The sequence below is a fragment of the Terrapene carolina genome, unplaced genomic scaffold (genome assembly GCF_002925995.2).
Source record: "Terrapene carolina triunguis isolate 2854851 unplaced genomic scaffold, T_m_triunguis-2.0 Scaffold33715, whole genome shotgun sequence".
Taxonomy (NCBI): domain Eukaryota; kingdom Metazoa; phylum Chordata; order Testudines; family Emydidae; genus Terrapene; species Terrapene triunguis.
The window spans coordinates 4950318-4969253 of NW_020698066.1; the positions used below are offsets into that span (position 1 = coordinate 4950318).

Sequence of the window (18936 nt, forward strand, 5' to 3'; positions counted from 1 at the left end):
TATCTTTTTCCCAATTAGGGTAAGATCCTGAACAGAAAAGGATGCTGTCCTATTTGCACTGAAAGTGAGTAAGTTCCTTCTTCACATTTTAAAAATTCTTTTATTCTATCAGGAAAAAGTTATAATCAAAACGTGTTCGCATTTCATCTCCCTCTTTTTTGATGGAGGCATAGACAGGCGCTTTTAGCAGGGGACAGAGTTAGTATATCTCCCATAAATTAAAAATAAAATATCTGTCAAAGAGAATTTTTAATCTTTCAAATACCACTTTTTGTGTGTGTCAAATTAGAGGAAACATTTCTTGCTATGCAGTATAAATTATAGTTTGCCTGTGAAATTTGCAAATGTTATTTGATTCATTCTGGCTACAGTCATCCAAGTTAAGGTAGTGATATGAAGAAATATGAAGCATAATCAGATTTCATGCTCCAGGTCCTTAGTGCTGATTTGTGGGAGTCAGAAAAGGTTTGCAAAGGTCAAACAGGAAGTCTGTGGCAGAGATAGGGAATACAATGGAACACAGGCCTCTTGATATAATTCTGTGCTTTAGCCATAGCATAATCCTTTCCCTCCCATAGCCCTATTATCAAAGTATTTAAACATTTGCTTAAGTTCATCCCTATTCAGCAAAGCACTTAAGCCCATGCTTAATTTAAAGGTAGGCACATGCTTAAGTGCTTTACTGAATAGGGATACACTGCTGAATCAGGGTCTTAATACTTTATAACAGAGCAGTCCGAAAACTAAAAATAATTCCTATGGAAAATGTCTGTTTTTTGTCTAAATTTTTTTACTTTTTGAAATTTGCCAGTCAGCTGTAATTTATAATCATTTATGTTGGCTGCTATCAGATTATGCAGATGATGTACATTAAATCATTACTTCTTCCATTATGCATCTCAAATGTACTGAAGCACTCTTAACATATTGTTATTAGACATGTTTAGAGCAATTGTATAAACACCATTCGGCCTTAGTAAAGGAATTTATGGTTGAATTGGTGTCGTGAAAATATCCTGTATTAATAAATTAATCCAACACATCTCTTACCATAAGTCCAGTTCTCAGTACTCCAAGCCTAGAATGAGTGACATTGATCATAGAAATATGTGACATAGACTTAGAATGAGAGACAGAAAAGAGGAGCAGATGGAAGGATCTTGAAATGAAGCAGGATTTGTTTTAACAGATATAAATTTTCTGTGTACTCAGTTTCAGAGGCACTGAAACTTTCAGAGACCTGGGTTCAAATATGACCTTTTACAAGTGCCATGAATTTGGTGACTTGAGTCTTGCCTCTAGTGGTCACCTTGTCAATTACAAAATCACAGCATGACTTGACGTGATGGGCAGCTTCTTGTAGAAATTCTTAGGCAATCATTTATAGTAGGGCAACATCAGGATCATTTGAGAGGGAAGTAAATTAAAATCTTAAATGGATGATGGACTATGTAATTCACTACCATTGAAAGCCTTCCTGAGCTGAACTCCAAGTATTTGCAAATGGACAGTGTGCCCTTCTTCTTGAGATGGATAAAGGGAAGAGGATGATGTCATTTTTTCAGAGCTATTTTCATTGAACTACAAAGTGTTCTGCTCTCCAGGTGCCAGGGGAGTTGTTATTTTTGTTTAAAATAAAAATAATTAAATTAAGATTAAAATGACTTTTGAAGGTTACAAGAGACTCCGTGGTGATTTATGTAAGCAATAACCCTCAAGACAAGTGAAACTAAAGGCCAAGTCCCTTCACCACTGAAGAAGAGTGTGATGCTTATATACCTGCTGTTATTGAAGTACCAGCTGTAGCTCATCAAGTGACACCTTACTTAAGAACAGAGTGAGCCAGACCCTGGGCAAGTATATAGACAGGGGAGTGCTAAAGAAACCATGCCCCTCTTGCATTCTGGGCCTGATTCAACTCCTCCAGAAGTCAGTAAGTGTATTTCCATTCACTTCAATGGGCCGTAGATCAGGCCTTTTCTGGGCAGGGGCTCGGGATAACGGCAGTCCCTCCTAGCAACTGTAGAGTTTCTAGCCAAAACAGACAGAAGGGGAGTTATGGCCCCATCCCTCCTGCCCACACTGTCTGGCAGAGCTGCCTGGATGCAGAAATGGGAGCATTTTACACTATCCTAAAAGTTGATGCAGTAGGCATGCTCCTCTGGGCCGACTAAAGGGACAGTTCTTCTTGGATCTCCCTTTGGGGTGGTGTGTCTCAGCACTGGCCCCAATGCTGAGTGGGAAATATTAAGTACAATGTAGCTTTTATAGAATAATTTTTTTTAATTAACTAGCGAGTTCCGAACTGGTATACTTATAATGCAAAGTGTCAGAGGTCTTGCAACAGCAGCCTGCTTCTGATAAGATAAGCTGTTACATTACACACATAATACACTAGACATTTCTGGCCGTCTAGCAGACATGGCTTCCCAAAGCAAAAAAAACATAGGAGGTACAAGAACACACTGTGCTCAGGAGAGCTGAGTACTGATGTGCATAGCCAATTTCTACAAACTGGCTCCAAAACAGTCATTGTTAAAAGACAATTTTTTTTTTAAGTTTAAAATGTATTTTGCAAAACAGTTTGTGGCAGAAGGAAAAAGGACCTAGTCTCCTAAAGGGGTAGTGAGTCCCTTTTGTCTATTGCTGCTGGGATTAACTGTGTTTAGTTTTGGCACATCATTTCCTAAGCTCCATGGCTGGGGTACAGTTATTACTAATTAAACACAGTGGTCAGACCGGTGGAAAATGTCGTTTAGTTCAACAGTTTAGTTTATCCTGTTGTAAAAGTGTAATGAAATATGGTCTTTTTGGCCTGCTTTACAAAAAGTGCCACTGACGTCAATTCCATAAATTAGTAAGCCTATGTTATACCAAGGTCATTTTCATATACCCCGCAACCACCACTAAACTACATTCAAATGATATTAATAATCTAGCCTCAACTCAAGACTAAAAGCAAAGAAATTTGGAATTCAGGTTAAATCTCTCATCCTTGCTTAGAAGGACTGACAATACTTGCTAGAGCTGTAGAGGGCATAGGCACTGTGAAAGCTTCCCACCACCGCTCTGTGGATGCGCTTTAATCCTGATCAGTTATCACGCCTGCTATCATGACTGAGCCACAACCTCTCTGTACTTCAATGTACCCGTTGTACCTGCCACAATTTGTTGTTGTGTGGTTTCATTAATTAAGATTTTTAAAGGCACTCTGAGATCTTCAAATGAAAAGTGCTATATACCTCTACTAGTATCATTTATTAGTATTCCAGTTATAGGCCTTTTCTGGGCAGAATGTGCCAGTCATGCCAAATCACTCTGTGATTTTGTAATTGACAAGTGATCACTATAGGCAAGAGTGAGGTTAACAAATTCTTGATACCTGTGACATGACATATATTAGAATCCAAGTCTCTGATAGTAACAACTGGTACCTTAATTTACTATAGCACATTGCTCCCTTTTATAGTAATCACTTTTTAAAAAACTCCTCTCATGGAAGTGTATATCAACAAAATAGACTGCAAGGGTAAATACCTAGAAAAACTGCATGTGATTTACCCATACAGACTTTTCAGCTGTCATGGTCTACTGCATGAATACATAATTAGACAAATCTGAATAGCCATTTTATTTATGAATTAGACCATATCTTCTCCCGTGGAGTTTTTTTTTTGTTTTTTTGTTTTTTTTTGACAAAACACCTTACAATGTGCATTATATCAAGCTGTACCATGGGGCAATTATGATGAAAGTATTATATGGATTAGCATTTTTAAATTTAAAAAATATGAAATTCTGTTGTGCATGTGCCATTAATAATTTGCCCCTTTTAATTTAGGGCTTAGTTTACCATTTGGCCTAATTACATTCAAAGTTTCATTTTGGTTTTGAAAAGCTCAGTCCTTTTAGAGTTTATAGATGTACAAATAAATCACCTTAACCGGTAAACTTCTATTTTTCCCCTCTCTCTCTTTACTTAGAAAATGTCCAAACCAGTTTCCTCAGAGCTCACTCCAGTGACTAAATAATAATTTATTTAGGGTATCTGCTCTGCACTGCATGAGCTCTTGCTTTATGAATTGCCAAATTTAAGCCAGTCTGCTAGGAACTGGAACTATCTAGGTCACAGGCAAATTTTTAGATCCTTTAGGTTGGTGGAGACTGAGTATATTGTATGAGATGCACACAAAGGCCAAGATTTTCAACAGCAGAAGCCTAATGGTAGGCTCCTAAGTCCATGTTTAGGCTGCTAAATAAGTGATCTTATTTTTAAAAGTGCCAACCACCCAGCAGATCTCACTGAACTCAGCAGTTTGGAAAATAAGGTCACTTATTTAGGAGTCAAAATGTGGGCTTAGTATGGGATTTTCAAAGGACCCCAAGGGAATTGGGGATGCAACTGGGAGATAATCACCTAACTCTGTTCCGCCCTTTTGAAAATCCCAGACTTTCTGAAAATCTTGGTCAAAGTCTTTAAGAGGTGAGGACAGAATGTGTGTGCATGTAAACACAGGGGAGTGTGCTAGCCCCTTTAGAGGTCCAGTTGTTGGTACATCCACTGAGTGACTTCAATATTGCTGAAGAGGGCTGCTCATACAGTGTTAACTAGAGAACCACTGCTTCCAATAGGTCTCATGGGGGGTATCTTTGGGGGGGAAAGAACATAAACAATCTGTGATTGAAACCTTTCTGGGTGAGGAGGAGGGAGAAGCAAGCTACAAATGGTGGCTGGAACCCTTTTTGTGTCCTTTGTCCTTTACAATCCTGTTACACTCTGTATTTAAGCTTCCTTTTCAGGCCAACAGTCCTCCTTGTTGGCTAGTGTTTGAGGTATCTCTCTCACACTCATGCAAACTGTTGATTTTTTTAAACACATTTCTAACAAAACTTTCAGAAATATTTTATACAAAGGCACTGTAGTATCAGATAATTTAGACTATTCCTAGGTAACTCTTTTTAAATTTCAGTTCTTAAAGTAAACAACAACATTTGCATCAGACACTGAATTGTCCAGCTCAGAATATATTCTTTTTTTTATTGTAAGTGCGCTGCACCAAGTTGACATATGATGTGACACAATGTAACATAACATAAAACAACATTACTCTGCATAACACGTTAGAAATTAAAAATAAATGTTTCTTTTGGCTCCTGTCAGTACTAACAGTTTAGCTGGCACATATCTAAATGATGTTTGTTCTCTGTGTCTTGATTCTTAACCATGTCTGTCTTAGCTGAAGAAAAAAAAGACACTAGGTAATAATATGTAAAATAACCCCATATTCTTGGCCTCCAGAAACACAGACAAAAAACAGTTCTTTTCATTGAAATTTTCACCATGGTTTGGGCTATTTCCTCATTTTCTTAGAAGTTCCCTGCCCACATGAATAGAAATAATATCTAATTTCTTAAAACAAATAAGGAAATAAATTTTATGCAAATAATTGTATTGGTACACAGGAAAATGAAGACAATGTGAATATAATACTTACCAGTAGCATCAGAACCTGATGCTATAATTCTTTAAATGGGTAACCATCACTTGAAATCAATAGAACTAGTCATCGGTAAAATAAGACTCCTGTGAGGTGAATAGTATTATCCTTATCCTTTTCAGATGAGGAAACTGAGGCACACAGAAGTTGGTGCACACATTTTCAAAAATACCCCTTAATTTATTTATTTTTAGTGTTCATTTGGTAATTCGTAAGGCATGATTTTCAGAGGTGCCGAGTCTCTACAGTTCTCATTGACTTCAGCTCATGTTGGAGGTGCTCTTGTCTTTGGAAAAAGTCAGACCCAAGGGGTCCTCAGCTGGGCATCCAAACATAAAAAAGTGTGACCTAAGTGGCTTACCTAAGATGGTAGAGGAAGGACAGATGTATGGCATAGAATTGGGATCTGGGAGCTATGTCTTATCCACAAGACCATGCTTCCTTCCATCTTTGTAGGTTTGTATTAGTCCATTTTAGACTCAAGAGGCTGAAGTAACCAGTTGGATTGTTGATGAATGTTTTTTTTAAATTTTTCAAAAGATAAGTGGTATTTATATAACTTCTTTATCCACTTTCATTTTTTAATGAATAGTTCTAATGATAACTGCCTGATTGCTGTGGGTAATATTTTGTTATTGCACTGTACCCTCCCCAAACAGGTGTATGTTGATGCTTCAAAAGCAGCATTAATGTACACCTGTATTCTGTTGATTGCAGCACTGTGTACATCCTTGCCATGCAGACTATTCCTGCCAGTAATCAGCTGATGATAGTGTTGCTAGTGTTTATTGCTGCATCAGGAGGCTGAAACGCTAAAATAGATGAGCCATTCCCCTTAATCCCTAGACCCTGCCACTGAAGTCTCATCCGTATCTCTGGTCATACATAGCCTACACACAGCCTCTCCGTTGGAGGGGAGTTAGAATCTAAGGGCTGGTCTTCATTATGGGGAGATCGACGGTGCTGCAATCGATACAGCAGGGGTTGATTTAGTAGGTCTAGCGAAGACCCGCTAAATTGTCGGCAGAGCACTCTCCAGTCGACCCCGGTATTCCAGCTGTCCGAGAAGAGTAAGGGAAGTTGACTGGAGAGCGTCTCCCGTCAACACAGCGCAGTGAAGACACCAGGGTAAGTCAACCTAAACTATGTGGACTTCAGCTATGTTATTCACGTATCTGGAGTAGCGTAACTTAGGTGGACTTACCCCCGTAGTGAAGACAAGCCCATACTTAGGCTATATCTACACTACAAATTACTTCTGTATAATTTACATCACTCAGGGGTGTGAATAATCCACATCCCTGAGGCATGTAAATTATACCAACCTAAGTGCCAGTGTATAGCTACCGCCTCTCGCGGAGGCAGGAGTTATTAAATTGATGGGAGATCTCTCTGTCGGCTTGGAGCGTCTTCACCAAAAGTGCGGCAGTGGTGCAGCTGCATCAGTGAAGCTGTGCTGCTGTAACTGATGTAGTGTAGACTTAGAACTACTTAACTCCTCACGGCAGGGATTGTCTTTTTGTTGAATGTTTGTGAAGTGCCTAACACAATGGGGTACTAGTCTATGATTGGTTCCCCTATGTGCTACAGCAATACAAAAAATCTATAAAAATAATAATCAGGGTGAAAAAAATGCACTTTGCTCCCCATTGACCTGTGACTTCTCTGACACGTTCACAGACGAAAACACCAGCCAGAAATTTGTCCTACATTTGTAGAAAATAATTATGTAAATAAATCACACTATTAGATATTCACAAAGTGCTTGTTTTTCAACCAATATTGACTTAAACCAGGTATCAACAGAACCAAATTGACTAAAAAATCAAAGTGGCTAAATTATGTTAGTGGTAGATTGTTTTATAGAATTATATAGTGAATGTGAGAGTACATTTTATGTGTAGGCATTAGATTCACTGGTAGGCAAATTTACAGCTACTTTATGTCTCTAGAGCAGAGCAAGCCAGCCAGAACAAACAAGTGAATCTGGCCAAACAACTATATCTGTCTGTCTCTATAATATAAATGTTATGTATATAAATATATAAACATGTAAGGCCAGATCCAGAAACTGCTGAAGTCAATGGCACAATGCCCATTGATTTCAATGGGGTCAGGATATAACTTGTGTATATATATATATAATTAAAATGAGTTATATCATGGAACATATATATGTTCCATATTTCTGTCACTATTAACGCCTTCAGCCTGCAATAAAACCTACATGCCCAGACCCTTGTGCCTGCCCAGAGCCCCAGTGACTTCCACTGGGCTCTGCACAGAAACAAGGATTTGGGCACAGGCACAGATTTGATTGCGGAATCAGGGCCTTTGGTTGCTGGAACTGAATTTTTTAAAATAATCTAACATAGTTCCCCCCACCCCCATTCATTTCTTTTCTATGTTTCGTTCAGCCTGAGTGGTGGAATTAGACTGGTTGGTTTGTCTTTTGGTTCTAGCTAGTTTCACAAATGTTGATGTTTATTTTCCCAACCCTGAAAAGAATGTTTAAATTGAAAAAATAGAAAGCAACAAGCTTGTCATTCAATTTTAAAAAAAATGTATTATTATTATTAGTTGCCTTCCACTTCCATCTAACTATAAACTTTTGGGCGTATAAGGGTGGGCTGTCTCTCTTAAGTTCTTATCAACTGCTGCTTTTCAAACTTCAATTGGTCTTGATGATGCTTTTGTTTCTCACTCACCTGCAGAGCCTGGAGTTTGCACTGTATTTGGAGACCCCCACTACAACACTTTTGATGGAAGGACATTTAACTTTCAGGGAACATGTCAGTACGTTTTGACGAAAGACTGCTCCTCCTCTGCCTCGCCCTTCCAGGTGCTGGTGAAAAACGATGCCCGTCGGACCCGTTCTTTCTCCTGGACAAAATCTGTGGATCTTGTGTTGGGCAAAAGCACTATCAGCCTCCAGCAGCACCTCACAGTGAAATGGAATGGGACCCGGATATCACTGCCTTGCGAGACTCCTCAGTTTCAGATCGACTTGGATGGTTACTTGCTGAAAGTGACAACCAAAGCAGGTGGGGCTTGCTCCAAATCAGAAACATTGGAAGAAGCATAAAAGATGCTAATATGGTGGTGTCTGCCCTGTATCTAGTGAAATCTCCAAATGCAACAATTCCAGAATTGCAAACATGAAGAAACAATAATTCAGTGGCAATAATCATGTGCATTTTGTGCTTATACAGAGTTTTATGCTTGAGCATCTCAAAGAACTCTATCAATATTAATTAATTCAAACTTACAACATCCCTTTGAGGCATGCAAGAACAGAGATTCATCTGCAAATTACAATTTGTTTGCAGAATCTCTTTTCAGAATGTGTTACTTTCTGCAAATGGACAACCTGTCCATGGACAGTCCATGTATGTAAATGCATATACGATTTTCACTTCCAGTGACTTCTAAATGGTTTGCCTATGGTCACCATGTGACATGCTGTAACACTGAACAATAGGAAGCTGATTCTCAAACAGGACTTCATGTTTTCAGTGACAGCAAAAAATTGTGCCCCATGTTAGTGTGTATATAATCACAATTCCATACCTGCAGTGAATTGCCAGGCAAAGACTGAATGAGTTACATATGCAAAATTTGTGAACAAAATTAACTGGGCATACCAAATTATGCCCACCAAAATGGAGGCTCCAGTTTGAAAACCAGGCCCTGGCTTGCTGTATTACCTCAGCTACTTGCAGGGCTCTTTCTTTATCTGAATGAGAGCGTATCTGTGTGGAGCTATGATTCAGGCTTTTGATCTCCTTTGTGTTGTTAGACCCAGAAGTGGGAACAAATGGGAACAGTCAGAACATCTGGTAACTTTTGTGAAGGAATAAGGAAGTGAGAGAACAGACATCCAGGTCTGCTGAATCCTAGCAAATATGTTAATTGTCGAAATGTTAGACCATTGGGCATACAGCTGTTTTGATAAACTGATCTGAGACTGTAGAACTCCAGCATAGATAAACACAGGGTGGAAGTTAAGAAATTTCTCATTAGCATGTGTCAGGTAGGTAGCGGTCCCGGGAAATTTCACTTATACAGTGGAGTACTGTTTCAGTGAGAATAATAATTACTGTTAATTCAATTAAATGCCATGTGAAAGCAGTGAAACCAATCCCGCCTATAAAGTGATACAGTCACAGACATGAGGCATAGTGATACTCATTAGCTGGCATGATTATTTTACATGTACCATAGCATCCACTACTGAGATAAAAATTGAGATACCTATTCACATATCTACTGGAAATGTAACCCTGCATAATGTGGATCCCAGCTATGGGCTTGTTCCTCAAAACGGCAAGGCAGATTTTTTGCCTGTCTGTAAAAGGCACACAAGATGACCATTACTCAAAAGTCCTAATTTAAAGCATCTTGAGGGTTTCTTTTGCAGTCAGCTGAACACTGAATTCTAGTGATGTGGAATTCATTAGCCAACCACAGCCCAGAGAGAGGTTCTGAATCAAAGACGACTGGCAGCTAATCCTGCTGCTGTTCCATTTGCTGTTGACATAAGGCCAATAAACAACTGCACACATCTTTGTCCCTGTGGTGGAAGATGTAGTGCAAATATGGCATATGACAACCTCCCGAGTAGTATGTAATTGCTGCAAATTATAGTCCAAATAATTCTTCCCTTTAATGGAGGAGGATCAGATTTCTTTCACTGAACACACCACTAAGGGCCAATTCCTCTTTGCCTGGGCAAACAATGTCTGAAAAGCAACAGAACTACCTGGCTCCTCTGCACAGTGGCAGAACTTGCTACAGAGAGGCTGTGCAGGGAGAAGAAACGTGTTGCGCACCAGGAAGCAGCGATTCTGGTGCCATGCTCCCTGATGGTGCAAATAGTTGGTCAAGTGTATTGTTGTGGATTTGTGGTTTTGTAGAGACTTTGTCTAAAATCCCCATGTTGGAAACAGAAGGGAGCATGGCTGATATTATGCGGGAATTCTTCATTCTACCATCAGGATGGGGGAGTATTCTGTCTGCACAAAACCTGCACAGATCCTCGGCACAAATCCCATTTGCTGAGGCTTTGTGTACAAGTATTTGGACCTAAACCCTTAGAGCAGAATCTTGGCTGCCAGATCTTGAGGATGCCTTAACTGTGAAAAATCCTGCAGAACAATTGATGTGGGCCTCCAGCATGTGAGACTCAGTGTGGGACATGCATAAATGAACAATGAATTTTTTAAAATTCAGTATATTGTGCCAAGTTAAGCTGAGTAACAAGTTGGTTTAGCATCCCCCTAAAAAGGGAAAACTGGAAAACCCTAAAAAGTAACTCAAAAAAATGTTCCTATTCTACACATCCCCAGATGGGACAGATGCTGCATCCTTTGGCTTCAAACCCTGCCAATTACTTACATCCTGACTCCCATCCAAGAGAATGGGAAACTCATCTATTCAGTGGGGGGAAAAAATAGGCACCAAGTAACACTTTCAAACAGTTTCTGTCTGCCAAAGAGACCATTTCAAACATTGTTCCACAGAATAATCCCCTTTGTTAGTTGGTTTATTTAAACAAACTAATTTTTCCACATATGCACAAATAAAAAGATACACATTATACAGTGTGATCAGGCAAGAATGAAAATATCATGTATATTACAGTATTAGCTAATGTCCTAATATAAACACGATTCCTCCTTATCCAAAAGCAGAAAAGGCTCCATTAGAGAGAGAAATCTTTATTTTGTTCATCAAAACCAAAGAAGCATCACTGAATGACTCTGAAAAATAATGAATCTAAAAATGTAGCATTATACAGTAACAAAATGTTCACTAAGATCTGAAAATTAAATCGGGATATAGTGTAATTAAACTATATGCAGTTTTAGAAAAATCCTGTTTTACTACTGCTACAGTTGCTATCTTGGTCAACATTGGGAATTGAACCAGGAACTGACACATTTAGAGTACAAATGTCTACAGCTTGAGTTAAAGAGCCAGAATTTGTAGTGGGAGACTGTAACCGACATCTTCTCTGGATGGGGCTCAGAGAGAGGGGGACATGAACACACACTAACTAGCTCTTTAAAATATTGTAAAGCAGTGGTCTCCAACCTTTTTATGCCCAAGATAACTTTTTGAAGTTAAGGGCAATCCAGGATCTACTGTGCCCCTTCCCTGAGGCTCTGCCCCTTCCACAAAGCCCCACCCCACTTACTGCATCCCCCCCTCTCTCCGTCGCTCACTGTTCCCCACCCTCACTCACTTTCACCGGGCTGGGGCAGGGGGTTGAGGTTTGGGAGGGGGTACAGGCTCTGGGCTGGGGCCAAGGGATTCGCAGTGTGGGAGAGGGCTCTGGGCTGAGCCTGGGGCAGGGGGTTGGGGTGCAGGAGGGGGTGAGGGGTGCAAGCTGTGGGAGGGAGTTTGGTTGCAGGAGGGGGCTCCGGGCTGGGGCAGAGTGTTGGGGTGCAGGATGGGATACAGGGTGCTGGCTCTGGGAGGGGGGTCAGGGCTGGGCAGGGGGTTGGGGGAGGAGGGGGTATGGGATGCTGGCTCTGGGAGGGGGCTCAGGGCTGGTTTGAGGTGGTGGCTCTGGGAGGGGGCTCAGTGCTGGGGCTTGGGGTGCAGGAGAGGGTCCGGGAGGGGGCTCAGGGCTGGGAGTTGGAGTGTGGCCTCCCGCCGAGCAGCACTTACCTCCGGCGGCTCCTGGTAGGCGGCGTAGCGTGGCTGCTGCTAAGACAGGCTCCCTGCCTACCCTGGCCCCACGCCATTCCTGGAATGGGCCAATGTGCCCCTGTGGCCCCTGGGGGAGTGGCTGGCACATGGCTCCATGCACTTCCCCTCTCTGAAAGCACTGCTCCCACAGCTCCCATTGGCCAAAGCTACCCGTTACCGGCCAATGGGAGCTGCAGGGGTGGTGCTTGCAGGCAGGAGCAGCGCGCAGAGGGAGACCCCGCCCCTCTGCTCCCGGGGCCACGCTGGCCGCTTCTGGGAGAGGCGTGGGGCTGGGGCAGGCAGGGAGACTGTCTTAGCAGCAGTTCTGCTGTACAGCTGGAGATCGAGATTAACTGGGATATCCTCTAGGATCGACCCATCAATCACGATTCACCGGTTGGTGACAACTGTTGTAAAGGATACAGGCACATTTTGAATAGTTTATTTAGGGCTGGACTGCACAAGCCTTATTAATGCTGGTAATCATGAATAGTTCCACTGAAGTCAGTGAATCACTTTTTAGAAATCAAATTGCTGATGGAAAATAAATATGGAATGCCTGAAAACACCAAGTTTAGACCCCCATTTTCCAGAATTCAAGTGCTCACCAACATGAGTAAGGGCTATGTAATCTAACCCTTACTGAATCAACATTAATCCTGAACTAGTTGGGTGCGGGCCATTCTCCCTTCCCGTCCCTTTGTGACTCCACTTCAGGTCAGCAGCCTCATGAAGCTCATTAAGGGAATGAGTTGAGCATAAACTCTTAAGGTAGAGTTATGTTCAAACCAAGATGAACTAGAATTTAAGAAACCATACTGTAGAAACAATGTGTGGGAAGGAATATTGTGCAGGTACTTGCAAAACCTTGCTTGCTAACTGTCTCCCAAAACAGTTGTTGCTTACATGTCTCAAACCAGGATGTGGCCAAGGCAACATATGCCAATGACAAAGCACCTCTTCTGCAGCCATTGTTCTGACCATAATCACCATTTAACCACATCCAGTTTTATTTGAGGACTGTGCACATTGGAATTGTAGTGTGAGACAATGAGAACTTTTTACAGAAGAAACTGTGTCAGTTTTGAATGGAGTGATTAGTTCTTTTAATTAGTTGTATACATAAACATAGGGGGAATACAGATGGGATTATGGGTGACAGGATTGGGTGTAATGAAATCCAGGTTGTCTTCTGGTCTCTGCCACTAACAGCTTGTGTGAATTTGACAAAGTCATTTATTCTCTCTCATGTTTCATTTCCAATAAAATGGGGATAATGATACTTACTTTCCTCAAAGGGATGTTGGCAGGAGAAATTAACGTTGGTTGAGTGCTTTGTTCTGCTTTCATGGAAACATGCTACATAAGTGTAAAGTATGATTATCAGGTGATAGTGGCTATAAGTTTTAAAATAAAGGTTAACAGTTTCTGGTGGGAGTTGAACTTAGCAGCTCCCAATGTTCTTTTTTTTTATCCAAAATAATAACAAAATGGTGGGGATTTATTATACTTTCTCATAGAAAACAATTTAAAATTCAATGTCCCGAAAGTGCAAAATCTTAGTTTAAAGAAAGTGTTGTCAGACACAGAATGTAGCAACCCATCTGAATCCCAGCTACTGGGTGAGTGTTCGGTCCCTCTCCCCCTTTCAACTGGGTTGGTAATTTATGAAGATTAGTTGGGTCAAGGATTAGTAATGGGCTTACAGAGCCCTTAACCCCTTTGAGTTAAGCATTTTGAATCCATTTCAGGTTGGTACTGTCTGAACATTGTTACCCATCGGACATATCTTTATTGACCTGCGTGAGATGAATTGTTGGTCTCAGACTAGATGTCCATATCCAAAAGAGTTATCAGTTTGCAACGTGAAAATAGAGAGCAGGGATTGAATGCTCTTTGAGAGCAAGTGGCTTCTCCAAAACTCATTGGTGATGTGCTATGGTGTAGGCAAAGTTTGTCCAGCTGCTGCCTGCGCTGTACCTTTTTCTACATAATGGGTGAAATCCTGGCTCCATTGAAATCATGGGAGTTTTGCCATTGACTTCAATAGGGTCAGGATTTCTCTTAGAGTACTTCTGTTTCATCTCCAGATCTGTCAATCAAGCACCTTCCACCAGAAAAACAAACATATCCAGATCCACCTAACAGTTATAATTCCTTGTAATCATCTCTGATCTAAGTAATGTTGCACTTACTGTAGAGAAGGCCCTTACTGAGGCATGTATAGATTTTATGAAGGAAACCAAATGTTTTTACTTAGGTTTCCATAAAAACTCATTTATAAAGACAAATAGCTGTTAATTATTAACCTTTTCCCCTCTTCTTCCTCTCTGAAATAGGCTTGGAAATCTCCTGGGATGGAGACAGCTTTGTCGAAGTCATGGCTGCACCACATCTGAAAGGCAAACTCTGTGGCTTGTGTGGCAACTATAATGGGCACAAGAGAGATGACCTGGTAGGAGGTGATGGGAATTTTAAGTTTGATGTGGATGACTTTGCTGAGTCCTGGCGCGTGGAGTCGAATGAGTTCTGCAGTCGCCCACAGAAGAAACCTGTGCCTGAACTGTGCCAAGGAACAGTGAGGGTAAAACTTCGGGCCCACCGGGAATGCCAGAAACTCAAGGCTTGGGAGTTTCAGAACTGTCACTCAACGGTGGATTATACTACGTTCTATCGGTAAGTGCAGCTGGCCGAGGAGTGAGGGGGGAAATGATGGAGAGCTGTTGTGTGGGAATGGGGTGATGCAAATCTGCACTTAACTGGCCTTGATTCAGGAAAGTACTTAGGAAAGTGTTAACTCTAAGCAGGTTCTTAACTCCAATTGACTTCAACAGGACTCAAGCACATGCTGAACAGCTTTCTTGAATCAGGTCCTAGAACTGGAAATAGGAACGGAAAAGGCAATAGAGCAGCTACAATTGAAAAAGAAAGCTTTATAATTGCCAGATTAGAAGAATGCTGTTTGAAACGCCCACAGAAGAGAGTAGGGGTAAATGCAAGGCCCAGACTGTATTGCTGGAGTCAGTTGTAAAACTCCTGTTGACTTTGATGGGACCAGGATTTAGTTCACAGTGCTCCATGTTTCCCATGGGCTTTTTAAAACTGATTTTGTTTAAGACAGCTGTACCATAATTTCCTGACTGACAAAATGTGTGTGTTTTAGAGCTTAAAAGGATACAGTAAATAGAATGAGCCTAGTCTGTCTGTTTTACCCTGGGAGCAAAGAAAAAGGGAAGACAACCAAGATACTTGGCTCGAGTAATTTATCTAAACCTTTTTATCATTAAAACGCCCCTGGCCTAAACCACCGAGAGATTATTTCTGGTCTTTAATTGTCGTGAGTTCATTTGCCCCTCTCCCAGTAAATAAAATCCTATTTTCTTTAGGTTGCCTGACATAAAAGATAAAAGCAAACTGGGTCAGAATTGCATGATTGTGGATGGAACTGACTAACTTCATAGTTTCAGCTTTTTGTACTTGAGCACATCTGCTGAACTACTGGGCTCATTTATAATGGCTTTTTAAAATTACTGTATTTCCCTTATGAACTGCCTTTCTTCCTCTTCTGTGAGGAGACTGAAAGCCTTTTATCTACTCTAACAGAGTATGGCTGGGTGCTGGGGAATGCTAGAAAATTCAGCATATCCTGGTTTCCAGGCTATGTCTGTCTGGGTCCTCAGTCTATTGCCTGGCTCGTAAGATAGGGAGATAATGTAAGAATGAGGGAGGTCCTATCTGTAACTTTTATAATGTTTAATTTTGGTGGAAGTGGTAGTGGTGGGAACAACAGAGAGTATTAGAGATGCTAACACACACAATAGAAGTGTTGAATGTATTTCGAAAATATTCCTACCTCACTTTTGCCATTATTTAAAGGTAAGTGTTGAAAATGAAAATAGAGAACAGGCACAGAAAGTTTAAACTAGATTTTCTCTTTCATTTCACTTTTAGTTTTTTTCTCTTTCCTTTAAAGTGGCTTGTGATTAATTTATTGCTACGCACTCTCTGACACCATGAAAGAAAATGATTTATATCTTGGCAAAGGCAGCCAGGAAAGATCTTTGAATCCTCACACAAAATACCATGGTGGATTTCCTTTTCTTGCTTTAGAAAATAATATTGTGTCAGATCTGAAAACACAATGAGAGTTTGCTTGATTTAATTATATGTCTTTTGTAGAAAAGGCTATTTTACATAGAGCTGTGTGGGAACTGGAATTTCTATCCTATGGAAAATTTCACATTTCTGAAAAAAAAATTCATTCCTATTTGAAATGAAAAGTTGGCTATATGAATTTTTCCACAGTATGGACAGTTTAAAAAATTCTGGTTTGGGGGTCGGGCAGCCCAGTGAGCCCAGGCTAGTTTCCATTGACAAGCTCCTGCAGAAAGTTTCAATTCAGTCTAGTTTGCGTTTTCTGATAGAAAAGTGTTTTGTCAGCAAATTTTCTACCAGCTCAAGTTACACAGTTTAAAAGACTCTAATTTGGAATGAGCATCAAATTCTTCTGGAGTTCGTTCCCTGAAACTTTGCATTCATATTTTCAGACTTTAGGGTGACTTAGATACAGCTATGAGAATCAAAAGCAAAATGCCTAATGACATTCAGTACAGACATTACCTGTTATTAGTACCAAGTGAAAAGTTTGGTTTGAACAATTTATTAAGTGAATTTGGCCCTTTTACATATTAGCAAAATGTCCACAACCTGACAGTGACTTTTGCAAATTTGTTCATTATTTGAAAAATGTTTGACAAATGTTTTGCAAACAAATTTTAGCCCATGGATTTCTCATGAACTAAGAGGATTCCCTTGAGTGTTCAAATTTGTAAAATAAAATAAAAAATTGGTATTTTGTTATGTGATTAGTTCCATAAGTCAAATAATTTTGTTTTTTTACCTGACCCACACTACAAGATGGCCATGTGAGCCTTTTCAACATAAATCTTTACCCTTCTTGAAAATTTATGGTATTTCAATTTTCCATGAACATTCTGCTAAACAAAAGATTATTGGTAAATGAACATTTACAGAAATCAAATTATAAAGGTGTGTAAATACCACCAAAACAGTTTGATTCAGAATTAACAAAAATATTCACGATTCTATTCTCAACACCTGTCAACAGAATTTCATTGTAGAGTTTTATTCAGATTTTTCCACTTGTGCATTTTTAAAGAGAAACAAAGTTTGCTGGTGGAATATAAATGTACCTGAAGTAAAATGGATAGGTGCCCATGTGTCTGCTTGTTTCTTTCCATCCAGCTGTCTTTTCAACTGAGTAGCTTGAACGGATGGATTTGCATATCATTGCCTTCTTTCTTCTCTATCATCATGCATTACTTAACTTCTCTGGTCGTAATATCATGTTCACAAATGTTAACCTTTCTTGGTCATTCTCATCTACATTATTAACACTGCCTCATTTTCAGAAAGTTGCTCTTTAGCTGACCCGCTGTTAATAAGAATTCTCAAAAATAAACTCAGCAGGAACATTTCAAATTAGGGTGTGATTTCTTCAAATACCAAAAAAGGCACTGAAAAGCATATTGCAAATGTTTATCTGACACTGTGTTACTGAAAAGATTTCTCTGATGACATCTCAAGTTCAATTTAAGATTCCTTTTTTTATAGCTGTAGCTTATGCTATTGTTAGCCGTCCAAAAAACATACTCAAGCTATTTGTTTGAATATGGGATGAGGAACCACTAACTCCTGAGTTCTGATCCTGATCTTTATACACCCTTGGTGTCCCATGGGAAGTCACTGAGCATTTCTGCCTCATTCCCACTTTATTAGGGTATTGTGGGGATTTAGATTTATTTGTAAAGTATGCTGAAGATTAAAAGATCAATATAAGCATAAAGTGTTAGAATTTTTGAAAGGTCCAAAATGTAATCTAACTTTTCCTTTAATATATTGATTTGCAATAATCCTGTAATTCTTTGTTTTGAAACAAAAATGTTTTATGGGCTCTTTGTTGTAGTGGTTTTGAAGCAGTGCTAGCAGTTCACTGCTCATGAGCAGCACTGTAAATATCAAGGCTATTTGTCAAGGTTTGAGCACCACAGAGGAAAATTCATTTAAGTAGGGAAACAATTTCAAATTTCCATGAGATTATGGTAAAGATTGAGTGGATAAAAGAATTTTTAAATGATAGAAAACACCTTTGTCATCCTAATCTATTTAACTGGATATTTGTAAGTGTCCTGGGTTAACTCTTTACATGCTAAGTCAAAATGGAACTACACTGACTTAGGCACAGATTTTTAGATATATATACGATCTGTGCGTGCAAACAAGCAATGCACGCTGTTTGCATCTACAACTACTGTCATTGTAAGCATGCATGCATGCCATGAGTGCAGGGGCCTGGACTAGATGCCTCTCGAGGTCCCTGCCAGTCCTGTGATTCTATGATTGTGTACTCAAGTGACCTGTTAGATAGTATATAACAGTTAGGGCAGGGACAGGCAAACTTTTTGGCGTGAGGGCCACATCGGGTTTCCAAAATTGTATGGAGGGCTGCTTAGCAGAGGCTGTTCCTCCCCATACAGCCAGGCGTGGCCCGGCCCCGCCCCCTATCTGACCTCTCCTGCTTCTCACCCCCTGAGAGCCCCCCCGGGACTCCTGCTCCATCCCCCCCGTTCCCTATCCCCTGACAGCCCCCGGAACCCCTGCCCCTGACTGCCCCCCGCTGCCCCATCCAACCCCTCCTCTCATTCCTAACTGCCCCCCTGCC

General features: G+C 40.4%; 1 protein-coding gene across 2 annotated transcripts in view; it reads left to right on the forward strand.

Moving 5' to 3' along the window:
• Positions 1–18936, forward strand: part of LOC112117057 (BMP-binding endothelial regulator protein) — a 209443-nt gene that overhangs the window by 129983 nt on the left and 60524 nt on the right. For both annotated transcript variants that reach the window (XM_026663488.1, XM_026663489.2), the window contains 3 exons: positions 19–64; positions 8213–8542; positions 14534–14870. In XM_026663488.1, the coding sequence (XP_026519273.1) occupies positions 19–64; positions 8213–8542; positions 14534–14870 (713 nt within the window). The remainder of the gene's footprint in view (positions 1–18; positions 65–8212; positions 8543–14533; positions 14871–18936) is intronic.